This window comes from Martes martes (assembly GCF_963455335.1).
Source record: "Martes martes genome assembly, chromosome: 4".
Classification (NCBI taxonomy): Eukaryota; Metazoa; Chordata; class Mammalia; order Carnivora; family Mustelidae; genus Martes; species Martes martes.
Genome location: NC_137891.1, coordinates 104856369 through 104872226, shown reverse-complemented (window position 1 = coordinate 104872226; position 15858 = coordinate 104856369). Strand labels below are relative to the sequence as shown.

Genomic DNA, 15858 nt, shown 5'->3' with positions numbered 1-15858 from the left:
AAAGCAGAACGTTTAAAAGTCTATTCTACAGCTACCCTGCTGAATGTACAGACAATTTGGCAGGAAAATGTATACTTTCTTTGTCCTTCTCAGAACACTGCAGAGATTAATCATAATTTTACATTAACTGACTTTATATATGACTGTGCTAGGGAAAAAAAAAGTTCTTTCAATTTTAGAAACAAAAAGGTTTGGAAAAAAAATACCTAAAATGATTTTCAGACAATTGTTACAAACTAAATCATGTAGAAAATTATTTTGCTGAAGATTGTTTTAAACAGAGATATACTTCGGTGATTTTAATTTAATTTAAATTTGTTATGCTTCTAAGATTCATAATAAACCAGCACAATTAGAGACAGCTAAAGAAATTTTGGATTTTTTAAGAAACAAAATTGAGTATTTCTCTTGACATGAGGTAGGTATACACTAAATATCTTGCTAGACATCCACAGCGTTCTCTTTTCTTTTTTTCATTTCTTTTAATATTCTGCAGTTTACATAAGGTTTGTCTTATCTTCATTCCTAACTGTGAAGCAGAAAAATGTGAAGGTCCAAAGTTTTTCTTTGTCTGAGAGACTGCCTCTTTGCTTAATTTCCCACTAAAAATATCCACTGAATTCCTGTTCAGCATGGTGGTTTGTTTACCTTTTGCAAATTACAAGCTCTTGCACGGGATTGAAAGCCCATATTATTACAAGAACTATGTTGTGGTGCCTCTATCTATGGGCATCGTGTAACTTAGAATAATAAAATACAGTGCCCAGTATATTGTTATATTAATGATAGACTGCCTGAAGTGGTCTCTATTAAGAATATTTCTGCAAATGAAATATAAGAGGGAAATTAGGGTGAGTAGCAAAAAATTAGAGGCTAAATTATCTCCACACTGTCTTTCTATAAATACAATATTTTCCCATATACATGTACATAAAGATTCTACCTGAATTTATATTTGCATGATTAATGTTTAAAAATAATTGAAGAACTTAAATTGATATTGCCTGTGTAATTCTATTTATCTTTCTTCAAGTATGTAGTGGATGTAACAATGTACTAAATTACTGGATGCACAAATATTTAATTTTCTGTTTTTGATTTCTTAGAGTCTGTAGATTGTAAAAAAATTTCATAAAATTGCCATATTATCCCTGTATACAGTGTAACAGAATGGTTTATCTTACCCTGTGACCTTTGTCACCTGGCAGACCTGGAAGTCCATCAAATCCCCGATCCCCCTGTAAAATCATAATCGTCATCATTATCATCATCATCACATTCCTACCCTAATTCTATACTGTAATGTAAATGTGAAATATTTGTTCATATCAAGAAACTCTATTTTAAAATATAAAATTTTTATGGGTGAACTGACATACAAGATCTGAATATACAAATGTATGAGCTCCTGACCTTTGCCCCAGGTTCTCCTGGCATTCCTCTTCCTCCATCAGCACCTGGACGACCCTGAAAATGCCAAGCACATGACTAAGCAAAAAGGATTCCTCCTGGCACAGAGTAAAAGCAAACAAGATAACTGATAATTTCAGATGCCCTCAAAATACACAATGAAAACCAGTCCTACCCTTTTTCCAGGTTTTCCCGTTGGACCAGGTGGACCTTGAACGCCACGGGGGCCCTATATCAAAACATGGCAATTTATTCATTTTATGGAATTCTTGATCAATAAACTGAATCACACTGAGAGAGACGGTTTTAGAAATTTATAACTTCTGGGGCACCTGGGTGGCTCAATGGGTTAAAGCCTCTGCCTTCGGCCCAGGTCATGATCTCAGGGTCCTGGGACCAAGCCCCGCATCAGGCTCTCTGCTCAGCAGGGAGCCTGCTTCCCTTCCTCTCTCTCTGCCTACTTGTGATGTCTCTCTGTCAAATAAATAAATAAATAAAATATTTTTTAAAAAAAGAAATTTATAATTTCCTAGCTTTACAATTGACTTGTTTTAACTTAAGAAAATTATTTCTTACGTAAAAGCTCAGATAAAACAGAAGAGAATCAATTTTTCTAAAAGTCTTCTTGCAAAAAAAAGTCATATTATTTTATTAAGTTTACAGAGACATCTGATTACAATTAAACGAAAGAAATACAAAGTGATATTTTAACCTTTAAAAAAAAATCCTTCCTCACTTTATTCTCAAAATCTTAGGGTTTTACATTTCCCTTAACTGAAAACACTCTTAACCATCTATCTCATTCCTCTTTTCTTTCCAAACCCTTTTTTCTTCACCTTTCCCTTTATTTTTTGGAGATCCTCTTCCACATTCTTTTATTCAATTATCACAAGGAATATGATTGCCTTTTTTCACGTTTGAATCTTCTATTAAATTATTAATTCTGTGGTTTTAAACTAAATCAGTCTTTTCTCCTATAACTTAGCATAATGCCTGGTACATATTTCTTTCCATCATCTACAAAATGCTGGAAGATGATTTGGTGATCCCAGATGCAAATTATTGCCTGGTACCATGCCATGTCAGATTAAAGGTTAAAGATTCTCAGTATGTTTCTTTCTTTAAGCAATACGATATAATGCTATGTCAACAAACAATCTTAGGTGGGGCTTGATACATATGTTTTTTTTTAAATAAAATTACACAGCTAATAATAGATCAAATGTAGTTCTGGTATACACATATAGGTGTTTATATTTAATTAACTATATCCTTTTTTTTTAAAAGATTTTATTTATTTATTTGACAGACAGAGGTCACAAGTAGGCAGAGGCAGGCAGAGAGAGAGAGGAAGAAGCAAGCTCCCTGCTGAGCAGAGAGCCGGATGCGGGGCTCGATCCCAGGACCCTGGGATTATGACCTGAGCCGAAGGCAGAGGCTTTAACCCACTGAGCCACCCAGGTGCCCCTTAACTATATCCTTTTTAAAGTTAAACTGTATGCCTATAATGAGTGTGGTAGCAAATGCAACATACATTTAAAATTATGAATAATTTTATCATCACTGTACAATGCTGATTATAGAAACGTGAAAATAAAGTTGTCTAATAATTAGAGTTTAAAAGAATATAGTTTTTTAGAAAATTATTGTTCTGAGATGACTTTATCCTTTCTCCCAGCTGGAAGGCAAGGGGTGATCCTAATAACACAAATCTTAGTTTTTAATGAAAATGATCCTTCATTTAAAAATAAATTTATTTTTATGGGCGCTTGGTGACTCTGTTGGTTAAACTTCCAATTCTTGATTTCAGCTCAGGTCATGATCTCATGGTCCTTGGATAGAGCCCTGTACAGAGCTCCATGCTCAGTACAGAGTCTGCTTGGGATTCTCTCTCTCCCTTTCCTACTGCCCCTCTCCCCAATTGCACTCTCCCTCCCCCCCCTCTCTAAAATAAATAAATAAAATCTTATAAATAAATAAATAAACAGATGTCTTTTTAAAATGTCACATTTTGTTTTTCTGATTTCTAGAATAAGTAGACTTCATAATGTGCTTATATTGATTATTTCTACCTACTTACTATCATTAAAGGAAAAATAATACTTTTAATTTGGTACTATGTAAATCTAAGACCTTTTTAAAATTTTCAGCTCAGATGTTCTCAGTTCTCATAATTTCCTCAATTCTACAAAAGGTTTGAAGTTAGTGTCTTTTAAGTATGTTAAATATTCTTTCAGGAAGTATATGCTGGATTTACACTCCACAGGAAATATCATAGGTTTGGGGCACCTGGGTGGCTCAGTGGGTTAAGCCTCTGCCTTTGGCTCAGGTCATGATCTCAGGGTCCTGGGATCAAGCCCGCATTGGCCTTTCTGCTCATCAGGGAGCCTGCTTCCCCCCATCTCTGCCTGCCTCTCTGACAACTTGTGATCTCTCTCTCTCTCTTTCTCTCTCTCTCTGTCAAATAAATAAATAAATAAATAAAATCTTAAAACAACAACAAAGTAAGGGACACTTTCAGCATCAAATAGTAATTGTGATAAATTAAAACAAATAAATATGTTTTTAAAAAAGAGAAAATATCATGGGTTTGAAGAAAAGGCCACTAAAAAGTACAGCTGTAGTAGTTGTGCTCTGCTCTGTACAATCTCAAGCCAATTTAATATTCTAAAGGTCTATTACTATCAAGCCTTTTCCATCCTAGCTTATTATCTTCTTTTAATATTGTTCAAATTAATCAAGTTATTGGCAGTCAACTGGCCTCTAGGGATTTTTCAATTAAAGGAGGTGATATGAACTTAAAAGTAATTTAAGTAATTTCTTTACTCATAAAACAGATGGCAGATACTTCAATTACCCTACAAGATAAAATGAAGTCAAAAATAAAATAAGTGAAATAGACAATTTTTTTTTTTTACCTGAGGACCTGGATCACCACTCTCACCTTTGGCACCAGATGAACCAGGCCCCCCCTATAGAGAAAAAGAAAGAATAAAATCATTTAATTGACTAATAATTCCCTAACTACTGTTATCCTACCATTTTCATGTGAAAGAGTCAAACCAGTCAAAACAGGTTTCATCAAATTGGTATAATTTTATTAATTAATACAATAAAGATTTCAAGCCCTTTGAAATAAATCTCTTCTCAGATTTATTGCATTCCAGTGTGTAAACTATCTTTAAGTCTCTATTTTACACATAACTACACAGAAGCCAATTTCATGAAATCACATTGAAATTTTCTTTAATGTGCATGCCATCACAGTACTTACGACAATACACAAGGCACTATTTATTATACTGTGATGTAGTACTAGAGGCAACACATTTTTACTGAATCAGGTATAAACTGAATCCATTTATACAGCAAGGACTTGGCAAAATGTTATTGCTTTTACACTCAGAAATTTCCCAGACACTGAATTCTATAGCAATAAAATGTCAAGAACAGATGCTACAACCATTATAATTGTCCTGAAATAATGTCAAAGAATTTTTCCCAAAGTGGTTTTTTTTTATTTCCTACAAGAAAAAGTCCTTATGACAAAAGCCTCTTACAAATCTTTACATAACTCAAAAAGTGCAATAATAACCTGGCACATTAACCAGAAAAATATAAAATCACTTTATAAAAGTGTTGTTTTAAAAATAAATACTAGGCTGTTCATTCCCTTAAAAAGCTTTAGGATATTAACATTGAACATAGTGATAACAGTTACTTCATATGGAAGAAGTATACGTCGGGTGTTTAAGAAGTTTCTGATATATTTAAATCAATATATATTCAAATAATGGTGTATTGAATCATTATACAAAAAGATCAAAATTGTGCTAAGTCTGGAAATGTTAGCTATCTAGAGCCTCCTGGTGGCTCTAAAGGAAAATAACTATTAATCTGACTCTTAGGAAATATGGAAAGTCAAGTAACCTGAATATTCTAACCTGGAAAATTAAACAATAATAGCCTTAACGCTTCTAGTTAAGAATTCTTGCAACTAAATTTTTTCAAGAGAAAACCTGGGGTTCTATATTAAATTAGATTATTAATCACTGAATTGAACACCTTTATAGGACAGTCAATTTGTTTTTAATTAATTTACTGCATTATATTATCTGTATATAAGCACTACCTATTCAACAAATTATATTTTGTCCAAACACTTACTCTAAAAATTATATGCAATAACTGACCGTAACAGAATAGAAAAAATAACACAGTTTTATACTGTAAGCCTTTATTTGTCTAGGAAAGCAATCAAACAATTGAATGAAGAATTTTTCATTGGAAGAATGTTTATGTTTGTATCTTAATATATTAATGTAGACTTTTTTTCTTTTATATAAAATAGTTTTAGACTCTAGAATCAACAGATATCTGAAAGTCTATGATAATTTGAAGTTTTGGAGCAAAGGATAATAGAAGAGAAAATGGTGAAAAGAAGCAAAATGATGTTTTTATCTCAACACCTATTTTTAATACTTAAGGAAGATAAAGGTTCCCATAACAAAGACTTAAGAAGTGAAATCAATTAATCTTGTATCCAATGTATGACACTGAGAATGTGTATGTGGTTGCCAAATTTTTCTCCTTGCCAACATGTTGTGCTTGACTGCTCAGTAATTGCTTGGTGAAAACAGGAACTGCTACTGGAACATGCTTACGTTGCTTCTGCTATTCACTACCCCGACCCTCTACAAACCCACTAAGGCTTATGCTTATCAGGATGATATGAAGGAAAATTCCTCTGGAAAATGCAGTTTTAGAGACCCTGGAGTGATATTTATAAATTAAGTAATATATGGCGGTATTTCCCAAACATGCTTAGAATCAGCCTGGAGCACTCATTAAAAATATATTTTGTCACACCAATCCTGAATGACAGAATCTCAAGTTTGGGGCCCCAGGAACTATTATTTTTAATAAAATATACAGATAATTCTTCTGCCCCCAGATTTATAAAGCTTTAGCATACTGCTGGCTTTCCTCAGTTATGTGAATTTGAGTTATCTGTAACAAACTATTAAATATTAACTGTTTCTTCCTTTGTTAAGGAACATAGACTCTTCCATGTTTCTTATTATTTTGCCAGAACGTATGTTCTACATGAGCCCATATCATTGAATATATATACCTAACTGTATAACCTTCAAAATATATAACTTGCACAAATTCTAAAGACTGAACTAAGAGAACCAAAAATTTATGTAAACTACATAACAAATCTTTGAATAAAATACATGAAGAAAACTATTGAACATCCTAATTAATAAGATCAGTAAAACAGATTAAAAGATTAGGAGACTATTAGCTGGATTCAAACTTGAATAAAATTATTTTGCTGTGTCTACTAAGTAACTAAAATGTAAGATTTTAATGTTCACAGTAATGCTTTATATAAACACCACCATTTCCATAAAATACATTGAAAACATGTAAAATCATATGAAAGAAAAGGAGGAATGGCTTATTTTTAACAGAAAAGGAAACACTTTAAAATAGAAATTATTTATTCAATTAATTCTAAAATCAATCAGAGCTAATGTTAGACTCCTATGATTTTCTTTTCTCTTAAGAAAAAATATGACTTGAAAAGAATCTTTGTGTTTTTTTGTGAATTGCTACATTGCTTAACATTTGGTAAAAGTTTCAAAATATTTGAACATATTTTTTAAAAACCACTTGGAAAATATTAGCTTATTAGCAAGGTTGCATGGAAAAATAAAACACTGTCATTTTCCAACAGTCTCCAAAAGACAAATTAATTTCTCTAATATCTGAAACACTTTGTGGAATACTGAAGGCAAACTCAAGTTTAAGCCAAGTATCCTACTTGGAATAATTTAACTGACCTCAAATACTTTTTTTCCTTAATGAAAATTCTATTTAACATAATAATTTAATGTCAAACTGAATTTTAATAACTTGGAATATTATGCAAATAAATTACATTTATGATTTGAAAAATTAATAGATATATGACTCAATTATATTTTTCATTGTATTTATTTGATTTGAAAATTCTTTATTGAAACTTTTTCATCAAAACTTACTGAGGACTGAATTGAAACAGACTTTTAAAATGGAAACAAAATCAAGCATAAGTAGGTGTATGTATCCTTTTTTCATCAGCTAGAAATATGAACAATGCTTGGCCAAAGATGCACAAGGAACTACTAATATGTGGATTTAAACATACATTATCTTATTGAGTAACATACCACAGGACCGGGTCTTCCAGTTAGACCCATTGGGCCAGGTGGGCCTCTCAGAGCAATCTAGAAAATAAAGGAGATCAAACTCAGGGATGCTCTCCTGGACAAGCATATTAAACCACAATATTCATTTGCACAAGCTACCTGTAAGTAACAGGTGATCAACACATGTATAATAGCTACATGCTAGAAAGAGTGCCTGATTACTGAAGAATTGCAAATTTCTAAAATGACAAATGACCTAAACAAGTATTGATGTTCTTTAAACTGTTGTATCTTGGGGCACCTGGGTGACTCAGTGGGTTAAAGCCTCGGCCTTCGGCTCGGGTCCTGATCTCAGGGTCCTGGGATTGAGCCCCACATCTGGTTCTCTGCTCAGCAGGGAGCCTGCTTCTCCCCCTCTCTCTCTGCCTGCCTCTCTGCCTACTGTGCTCTCTGTCTGTCAGATAAATAAAAAATCTTTAAACTGTTATATCTTGTATACAATCTTGTATCATATATTATTATGATGATATTATAATGATATATATTCAACAATAAAAGTTAAAATAGATTTTAGTATATCTAATATTTTATAATTTTTCTACTCTGAAGCCAACTTCAGAATAACATATAGACTTCTCTTAAACATGCCGGCACACTTATCATTGAAAATTCTTTTAGAGGTGAACAATTTGAGGTGCTTTAAATAAAAAGTTTCTAGTAATATTTTAGGAAAAACTATAACAGTTAAAGCCAGATAGCAAGCAAAATTGATCAGAAAATATGCTACTACACTTCTTTTTACCAAATCCCAAATTTAACATTACAAGAAAAATACATTCATTTTGTATAATAATAGGCATGATAGATTGATTACATGCACTATTGATACTGAGTATTAGAAATGTGAAATTAGCAAACTTGAAAAGTTGGAACAAGTGGAGTACACAGGGTAAATATTTGATAGATGTTAAATTAGTATGGTGAGCTATTTTTGAATATTAGTGATTCCAAAGATGAATATTTAGATGATCAAAACAGATATAAAAAAATACTGTAACAGAAATAATATGTAAAATCATATTAGAAAAGTGCATGAGATGAAAACAGTAGTATCTTCTAAGTTCCACTACTGACTCACCATGAGATTTTTGACAATACACTTCTTAATCCTTGAGATTAAATATCTGAAAAATTGGAATTATGATGCTTGCTACCTATTTCCAAATAGGTTAAAAGGTCTAATAAAATGAGGAATTCAATGGCCTCATAAAACATTTAAGCTCAAATAATTACCTTAAATTTGTTGAAAGTAGTATAATTTACAAGATGACTTGTAGGAATCATTTGCAAATTATTTTAAATACTTTTAGGTAAGTGTTAAGCCAAGGTCTAGTAAACAAATTCTTAAATGTCTGTCTTTATACATGATGGCATAATAATATATCAAATAATGGCATTTTTTCAGATTGACAGATTTAACAAATATGTAGATAGAGTAAATTATACTCTTTACTTATGTTTTCAGATATTTTATACACTCATAAATGTATGATAGACATATAAATGTTAAATTTTATATACTCATACATAAATTTATCCAAAGTTATCACAGAAATGATTTATATCACCTAGAAAGTGGGTCCATATCCATACCAAGTGTAAGCCCTTTATTTCCTTTTTCCTTAAAGAAAAATCCTATACTAGGGATAAAAGTATTATATGACTTTCAACTCTTTCCTAGTCCATTCTTTAGACTTTTTAATTGAGGTGAGTTTAAAAAATAAATATAATTATAGGTCTTATAAGATAGAGGTAGTGGAAACTTTCAGCTAATGAATGATTATAAGCAATGGATTTTGTAAAAATCCATTGTAAAACATTTGTAAAAACAATTGTAAAAACATTATGGATCATGATTAGAACTTAAATACATATTTGAAGGTTTCTTTCTTATATGAGAATGCTTACAAAAATTTAATTTGTTGGATTACTTGAGCTATCCTGAATAATTTATTAGATTAGCAGGACAAAAAATATTTCAAACCTTATTCTTTTACTTTTATAAATCATCAACTTCTGTCTTAACAGAAGCTGTATGTGAGCAATAGAGAGTGTTAGGTGTAAATCCGTCAGTACTCTGAAAAAAAAATTAGAAAATATGTGTTATGGTTTGTGTGTTATTGCCAGAATTATAAATGGCAATACTGAAAGGGTCAGTCATTTAACTTTAATATTCAATTAAAGAAAATATTCTTACTGGAAAAATAGGTTATAACCTCAACATTTTTTCTATCCAAATTCAGTGTACTATCCAGAAGTATTTTGGTTATAATAGTAGCATCTCTCAGATGCAGACACACACACACACATATACGCGCACATGCACACACACACAATCAGCTTATGGGAATACATCTCATTCTTTCTTACCCGGGCCTGCTGAAGAATTGCCTGGGCCTGAGCTTCCTGAGCAGAGATGGTTGGTCCTTTGGAACTATCACCACCGTAACGAAACTAAGGAAAGAGAACATAAAGAAGCTCAAAATTAGCCTTTGTCAAATAGTGTCTTAATTACTAATTGAAAACTATTTACTGAAAATGGTTGGATTTTACAAAAGTACTAGGTCACTTATATGAATCAAGATACTTAGATTTCTTTTTTACAATTCTTCTGCCCATACTGGAGGTTCTCTGGATCATGTTTATCATTTGTAGAAGAGACTAGAGACTTCCAATTTTAAATTCCATAATCTCTGAAAAATCTGGAATAAGTCATCCTATATTTTTTACCTGTATAAATGCTACCTCCCTCTATTTACTCATTTGTAAAAGTTCCAAATGTACTCAGTTCACTGGTGGTTATAGATCAATTGCTATTTTGTTGAGCAAAACTTTTGGAATCTCTATGAATACGGTGGAAATCGTCCTTGAGATAAATTTGTATTGTTATTTTTTTGTTGAGTAATTATAATAGGAAACTCACTTTCCCAGTATCCTTCCATAAAATTCTAAAATTCTAAAGCTTCTTTTTAAATTTTAACTCGAAATGCAGCAGGAGTCAATTTCTTACTCCGATTATTACTTGAAATTTTATTGCATTTAAACAAATTAAAGTATTTTTTTTTCCCAGAGAACAAGGGCAACTTTAAAAAGCAATCTTACGGTAGAACAATTTTTGAGGAATGAATAATAACAATATAAATATATCTTCTTTAAAAAGCATCAACTGTTATCTCTGTGGTGATAAATAGCATATTAATTTTATGTTAAGGAATACATGAAATGCATGTTAATCATATGACTCAGGATAAAGCACATGGTTGGAAATATTAAGAACAACCTCTAAGCTTTGCTGTCAAAGTCTAATCAAATAACAAAACCTTAGTTCTGATGTGGAGATAGATATTTACCAAATTTTTGTTCTAATAAAATTTCCTGTCATTTCTAAAGTCTGCTTGACTTCAAGTATTTCTACCTCATACAATGGTTTTTAGTTAATTGATCTGTAATACAGTTCAGCAATACTTTTCAACAATAAGATGATGAAGTATTAAATTATCTTTATAGCCATAAGAAAACCCATACCGGTAACATTAACATGGTACCAGGAGGACCAGGCAGACCATCAGCCCCTGGTAAGCCAGGACGTCCTGGGGGACCCTAGGAAAGTAAATCATCAAAATTAATAAATAAAGAGCCAAATTTACTAGAAATAGAATAACATTTAATAAAATTAGTCCACATTAACTAATCCACATTTGTTTTCCCCTCCTTGGTTCATCTCCTTTCAGTATGTACCTAGAAAGGGTTTTTGTTTTTGTTTTTAAGTGCTGAGCGTGGAGCCCAATGTGGGGCTTGAGATCAAGACCTGAGCTGAGATCAAGAGTTGGAGGCTTAACTGACTGAGCCACCCAGGGGCCCTGAAAGGGTTGTTTTTCATTGCACTAGTTTTACAGGATTTTAATAATGCACAAAGTTATTGGCTACTCAAGGATGGAGGAAAAACAGGGAGAGATTTTTGAAGAGTTTGGACTGACTTAAGACAAGTGGTCTATTTTACCATGCGATCTAGGACATGCTTTTCAAATTAGAATTCAGGCTTATTAACTCAGTCTATCAGAATCCAACTAAATACTCATCAGAGTTCATGGAAAACCTGTCTCAACTGAGACTAAAGAACTGAATCTAACATAGCAGGTTCATCTCAATGTGGACATTTGTTGAAAATAAAAGTTTTCTTACTAATTATAACATAGGTAAATGCAGTCTTCATCCTCACTTCTAAAAATTATAGTTAGAAAAGTTAACCAAAATGTTCGACAATGAACTCACAGGTTTCTCTGTCTTTCAGTGAGAAGGATAACATGTTAAGCTTGTAGAATATTTTATAATTATTTTAATCTATGTTATTTTTTGTTTTAATAAAGAATCTCTTCACTCACCCTCTCTCCAGGGTCACCAGGAGGTCCAGTGGGGCCCTGTAGACCGGGGGGACCCATAAGACCCTACAAGGAAATAAACCATGATCTGAGTCAGTTCTTATTATCATTCAGGCAAATTCATCCTACCAAAATCAAGAACTCATTTTATATTTCATAAATATACAATTGTCACCCAAACAATTGCACTATTTACCTTCATATGAAAAGACAACATATAGGAACCACTCTGTCACTAACTCATCGATTCCTCTATGAAGCTGCTCTCAGGGTTGAAGCAGGACATTCCAAGGAAAAACAGGAAAGGAGACTATGCCAATATAAAGTCCCTGAAGTAGAAGCTGGTTCCCAATTCTTAATGAAGAAATGTTATACTCAGACAATTAGACCTCAGAAATGTGATAGCAAAGTTGAAATGTAGAAATCATTTAGCTTGCAGGCATTTTTACATTTTCCTTTATGGATAAAAAGTATTTAAAGGCATCAGCATAACATATCTATTTCAGATGACAAGAACTTAATTAATTCCACAAAAGACAGTGATTTCTCACAAAGTCAGATCAGTACAACTACCTGGGAACTGGGAATAAAGACACACTGAGTGACAATAGCCTCACTAGGAAGTGACAATGGAAACTGATAATCACTCCATTCAGAAGCACAGATAAAGCAGCTACTGTCTACTTAGAATTCTCAACTCCATCTATTGAGGTATACCTATACTTCTTTTTTTTTTTTAAGATTTTGTATTCATTTATTTGACAGACAGAGATCACAAGTAGGCAGAGAGGCAGGCAGAGAGAGCGAAGGGAAGCAGGCTCCCTGCTGAGCAGAGAGCCTGATGTGGGGCTCGATCCCAGGACCCTGGGATCATGACCTGAGCCGAAGGCAGAGGCCTTAACCCACTGAGCCACCCAGGCGCCCCCCTATACTTCTTTAATAAAAACAAAGATGACTTTTTTCCACTATCATAACTTTCAGATGAAACTTGAAAATGAGGTTAAAGGATACAGAGATATTTAAGCAAAGGAAGGAGGGGAGGGAAGGAAGGAAAGAAAATTAAAATTTAGTTCCACGGCTCTCAAAAGAGTAACATTTGGAAAGCCAAATCAACAATTCAAGGCCACCAGGCCCTCAGAAAAGCTGTTTGCCTCTATCATTCAATACTCAAATTAATATAAAATACATAAATTCAATAATGTAATAGAAATTCTAAATATCTCATTTTTTAAAAAATATTTTATTTATTTATTTGACAGAGAGATCACAAGTAGGCAGAGAGGCAGGCAGAGAGAGAAGGGGAAGCATACTCTCCGCCAAGCAGAGAGCTCGATGTGGGCTCAATTCCAGGACCCTGAGATCATGACCTGAGCCAGAGGCTCAGAGGCTCAGTGGGTTAAGCCAAAGGCAGAGGCTTAACCCACTGGGCCACCCAGGGGCCCCTAAATATCTGATTATTTTTAAAAAATCAATACAAAAATAATCTCGACACAGTTACATACCGCAGGTCCTGCTGGTCCTGGGGGTCCTTCGATAAGCATCCCCTATAATAAAAAAAAAAAAAGACAGAGACTCACCACTAGTGAAATGGAACCCCTGACCTCTCACCTAAGTTCTAACAAAGCACCACATCACTGCATTTCAAAAATTCTCTGTTTCTACCATGTAAAACCCATTACAAATAGTTTTGCATGCAGAAGGGAGAGAGTTTAAAATGGTAAGAAAATATAGTCCCTGTCCTCGGAGAATTGGTGAACTAATTAGAAAAGAAATAAATATTCAGGAAAGTAATATTAGAAGGAGAATATGCAATATGCTCCCAAGAAGGACAAAGCTATGAATTTGACCAGGTTTTCCCTAGCACCCGGAATAATGCCTGGTGCAAAGCTGGAATTTAATAATATCCACCACGTGAATGAAAGAGTGGAAGTTAAGTGGCACCTACGCACTTTAATTCAGGGAAAGGAGAAAAAAGTCCAAGCAAAACAATTGGGGATAAATATGAGACAAGCTCTTCAATAGACAAGAGGATAAAGTACTGTTTCAGGAAAAGAACTCATTCCACAAAGTTTATGATTCTACTGCCGGAAATTGTTTAAATTGTTTAATCATTTAGAAGGCTGGTCATAAATTTTCAGAATAAGGGCATATTTATTCTGAAAAAAAATTTTTTTTCAGGCACAATTTCTCAGATTTTGGAGTAAGATAGTTAATAGCCAGCAATGTCCTTATAGACATATCATTTTGACCCTTGACTCTCCCCTGGCCCTGTTTTTCAGTTTTTATGTCCTTGCAACTTTTGAAATGATTTTCATGATCTTGAGGCAAACAATTAAGCATATTACCTTTAGTTCTAGTGCAACGGTTTCCCCACGTTGGTGATTAGGGAGAACAATAGTAAAATTGCTTTCCGGTGACAATTTGCTTTTTACCAATATCTTGAGTAGTAATAACATTAACATAAATTTTAAAAATCAATTTTGGAGTGAATTAGACCATTTGTTAGATGGGAGAAAAGGAAGTGAATTTTAAAAGTAATATTTTCATATCATGACAATATGATATTATCTGGATGTGAAATATGATATGATATTAACATGATATTATTTGGATATGAAACAAGAAAATATCTAGGTCAAATAATATATTTCTAATAATGTTAAGTTAGAGAAATTGAAGAAAGTTAGAAAAGCTAACATCTGGTTGTGTCTCAACCACGAACATGTGAATCTCAGCAGATCTCAGGTTCCTTTGTCATAAAACAAGAGAATTGGACTAGACAAATTTCAGCTACTTTCAAATTCCAAAACTCATGTCTCTATATTTTTTGGTTAATTAAAATTTCACTTGCCAGAAATGGCCTCACTAACTCACTTATTCACGGCACATTTTAAATACTTGGACATTAGAATTTTTAATGGAAATATACAAACATATATAACACTGTAGGGTGATGATGGCTCAAAATATAAATTAATTAATTGTACCAACCTTTATTCACACCAATACTTACGGGTTCAACTACTGCTGGTTCTCCTTTCTGCCCTTTTTCTCCATATCCACCATGGCCATTTATCTGTTGAGTGAAAAATTCAAGCAACCTGTCTTTAAGTAATTAAGGCCATTTAAGTATTTTTAAAGAAAATTTAATCATCTAAGTGCATTTAAAAACAAACTATTAAAAAATGTTTTTAAACAAAAACCTATTGAATGTTTGGATACTGAAAACATGAAAAGGAAAGCATAATGAGCATTAATGCAATTCTTGAATGAGATGAAACAATTGTTTGTTCAAGACCTATTACAGAAAGAAAAAGACATATGTAGACTTCAATTATTATTCCAAGGCATTACGCAAAAAGTGTCATCAAATTAAATTTAACGAAATATAGATGGGGGGTGAGCAGTGGGAGAAATGGGTGAAGGGGGTCAAAAGGTGAAAAAAATAACATAAATGGTTCTGTACTGAGCATCACCAGAAAATTCTTCTTTCAAAATTAAAAAATAAAATAATCTGGGACGCCTGGGTGGCTCAGTTCATTAAGCGGCTGCCTTCGACCCAGGTCATGATCCCAGGGTGTTGGGATCCAGTCCCACATCTGGCCCCTGGCTCAGCAGACAGCCTGCTTCTTCCTCCCACTCTGCTGGCTGCTCTCCCTGCTTGTGCTCTCCCTCTCTGATAAATGAATAAATAAAATATTTTTTAAAAAAATCTAAAAATCAGACTTACTATCCAGAATAATAACTATTTTAATCTTATCGACGACAAAACAATTTGGATACGATTCTATCCAAGACTATACTTTCAA

The 15858-nt window shown here is 33.0% G+C and overlaps 1 protein-coding gene across 1 annotated transcript in view; it reads right to left on the bottom strand.

The window, feature by feature from the left end:
- Nucleotides 1-15858, bottom strand: part of COL11A1 (collagen type XI alpha 1 chain) — a 195472-nt gene that overhangs the window by 109491 nt on the left and 70123 nt on the right. The window contains exons 9-18 of the mRNA XM_080802136.1: nucleotides 15063-15125; nucleotides 13552-13593; nucleotides 12053-12115; nucleotides 11196-11270; nucleotides 10041-10124; nucleotides 7632-7688; nucleotides 4329-4382; nucleotides 1586-1639; nucleotides 1414-1467; nucleotides 1185-1238 (exon numbers count right to left, since the gene is read on the bottom strand). Of these exons, the coding sequence (XP_080658262.1) occupies nucleotides 1185-1238; nucleotides 1414-1467; nucleotides 1586-1639; nucleotides 4329-4382; nucleotides 7632-7688; nucleotides 10041-10124; nucleotides 11196-11270; nucleotides 12053-12115; nucleotides 13552-13593; nucleotides 15063-15125 (600 nt within the window). The remainder of the gene's footprint in view (nucleotides 1-1184; nucleotides 1239-1413; nucleotides 1468-1585; nucleotides 1640-4328; nucleotides 4383-7631; nucleotides 7689-10040; nucleotides 10125-11195; nucleotides 11271-12052; nucleotides 12116-13551; nucleotides 13594-15062; nucleotides 15126-15858) is intronic.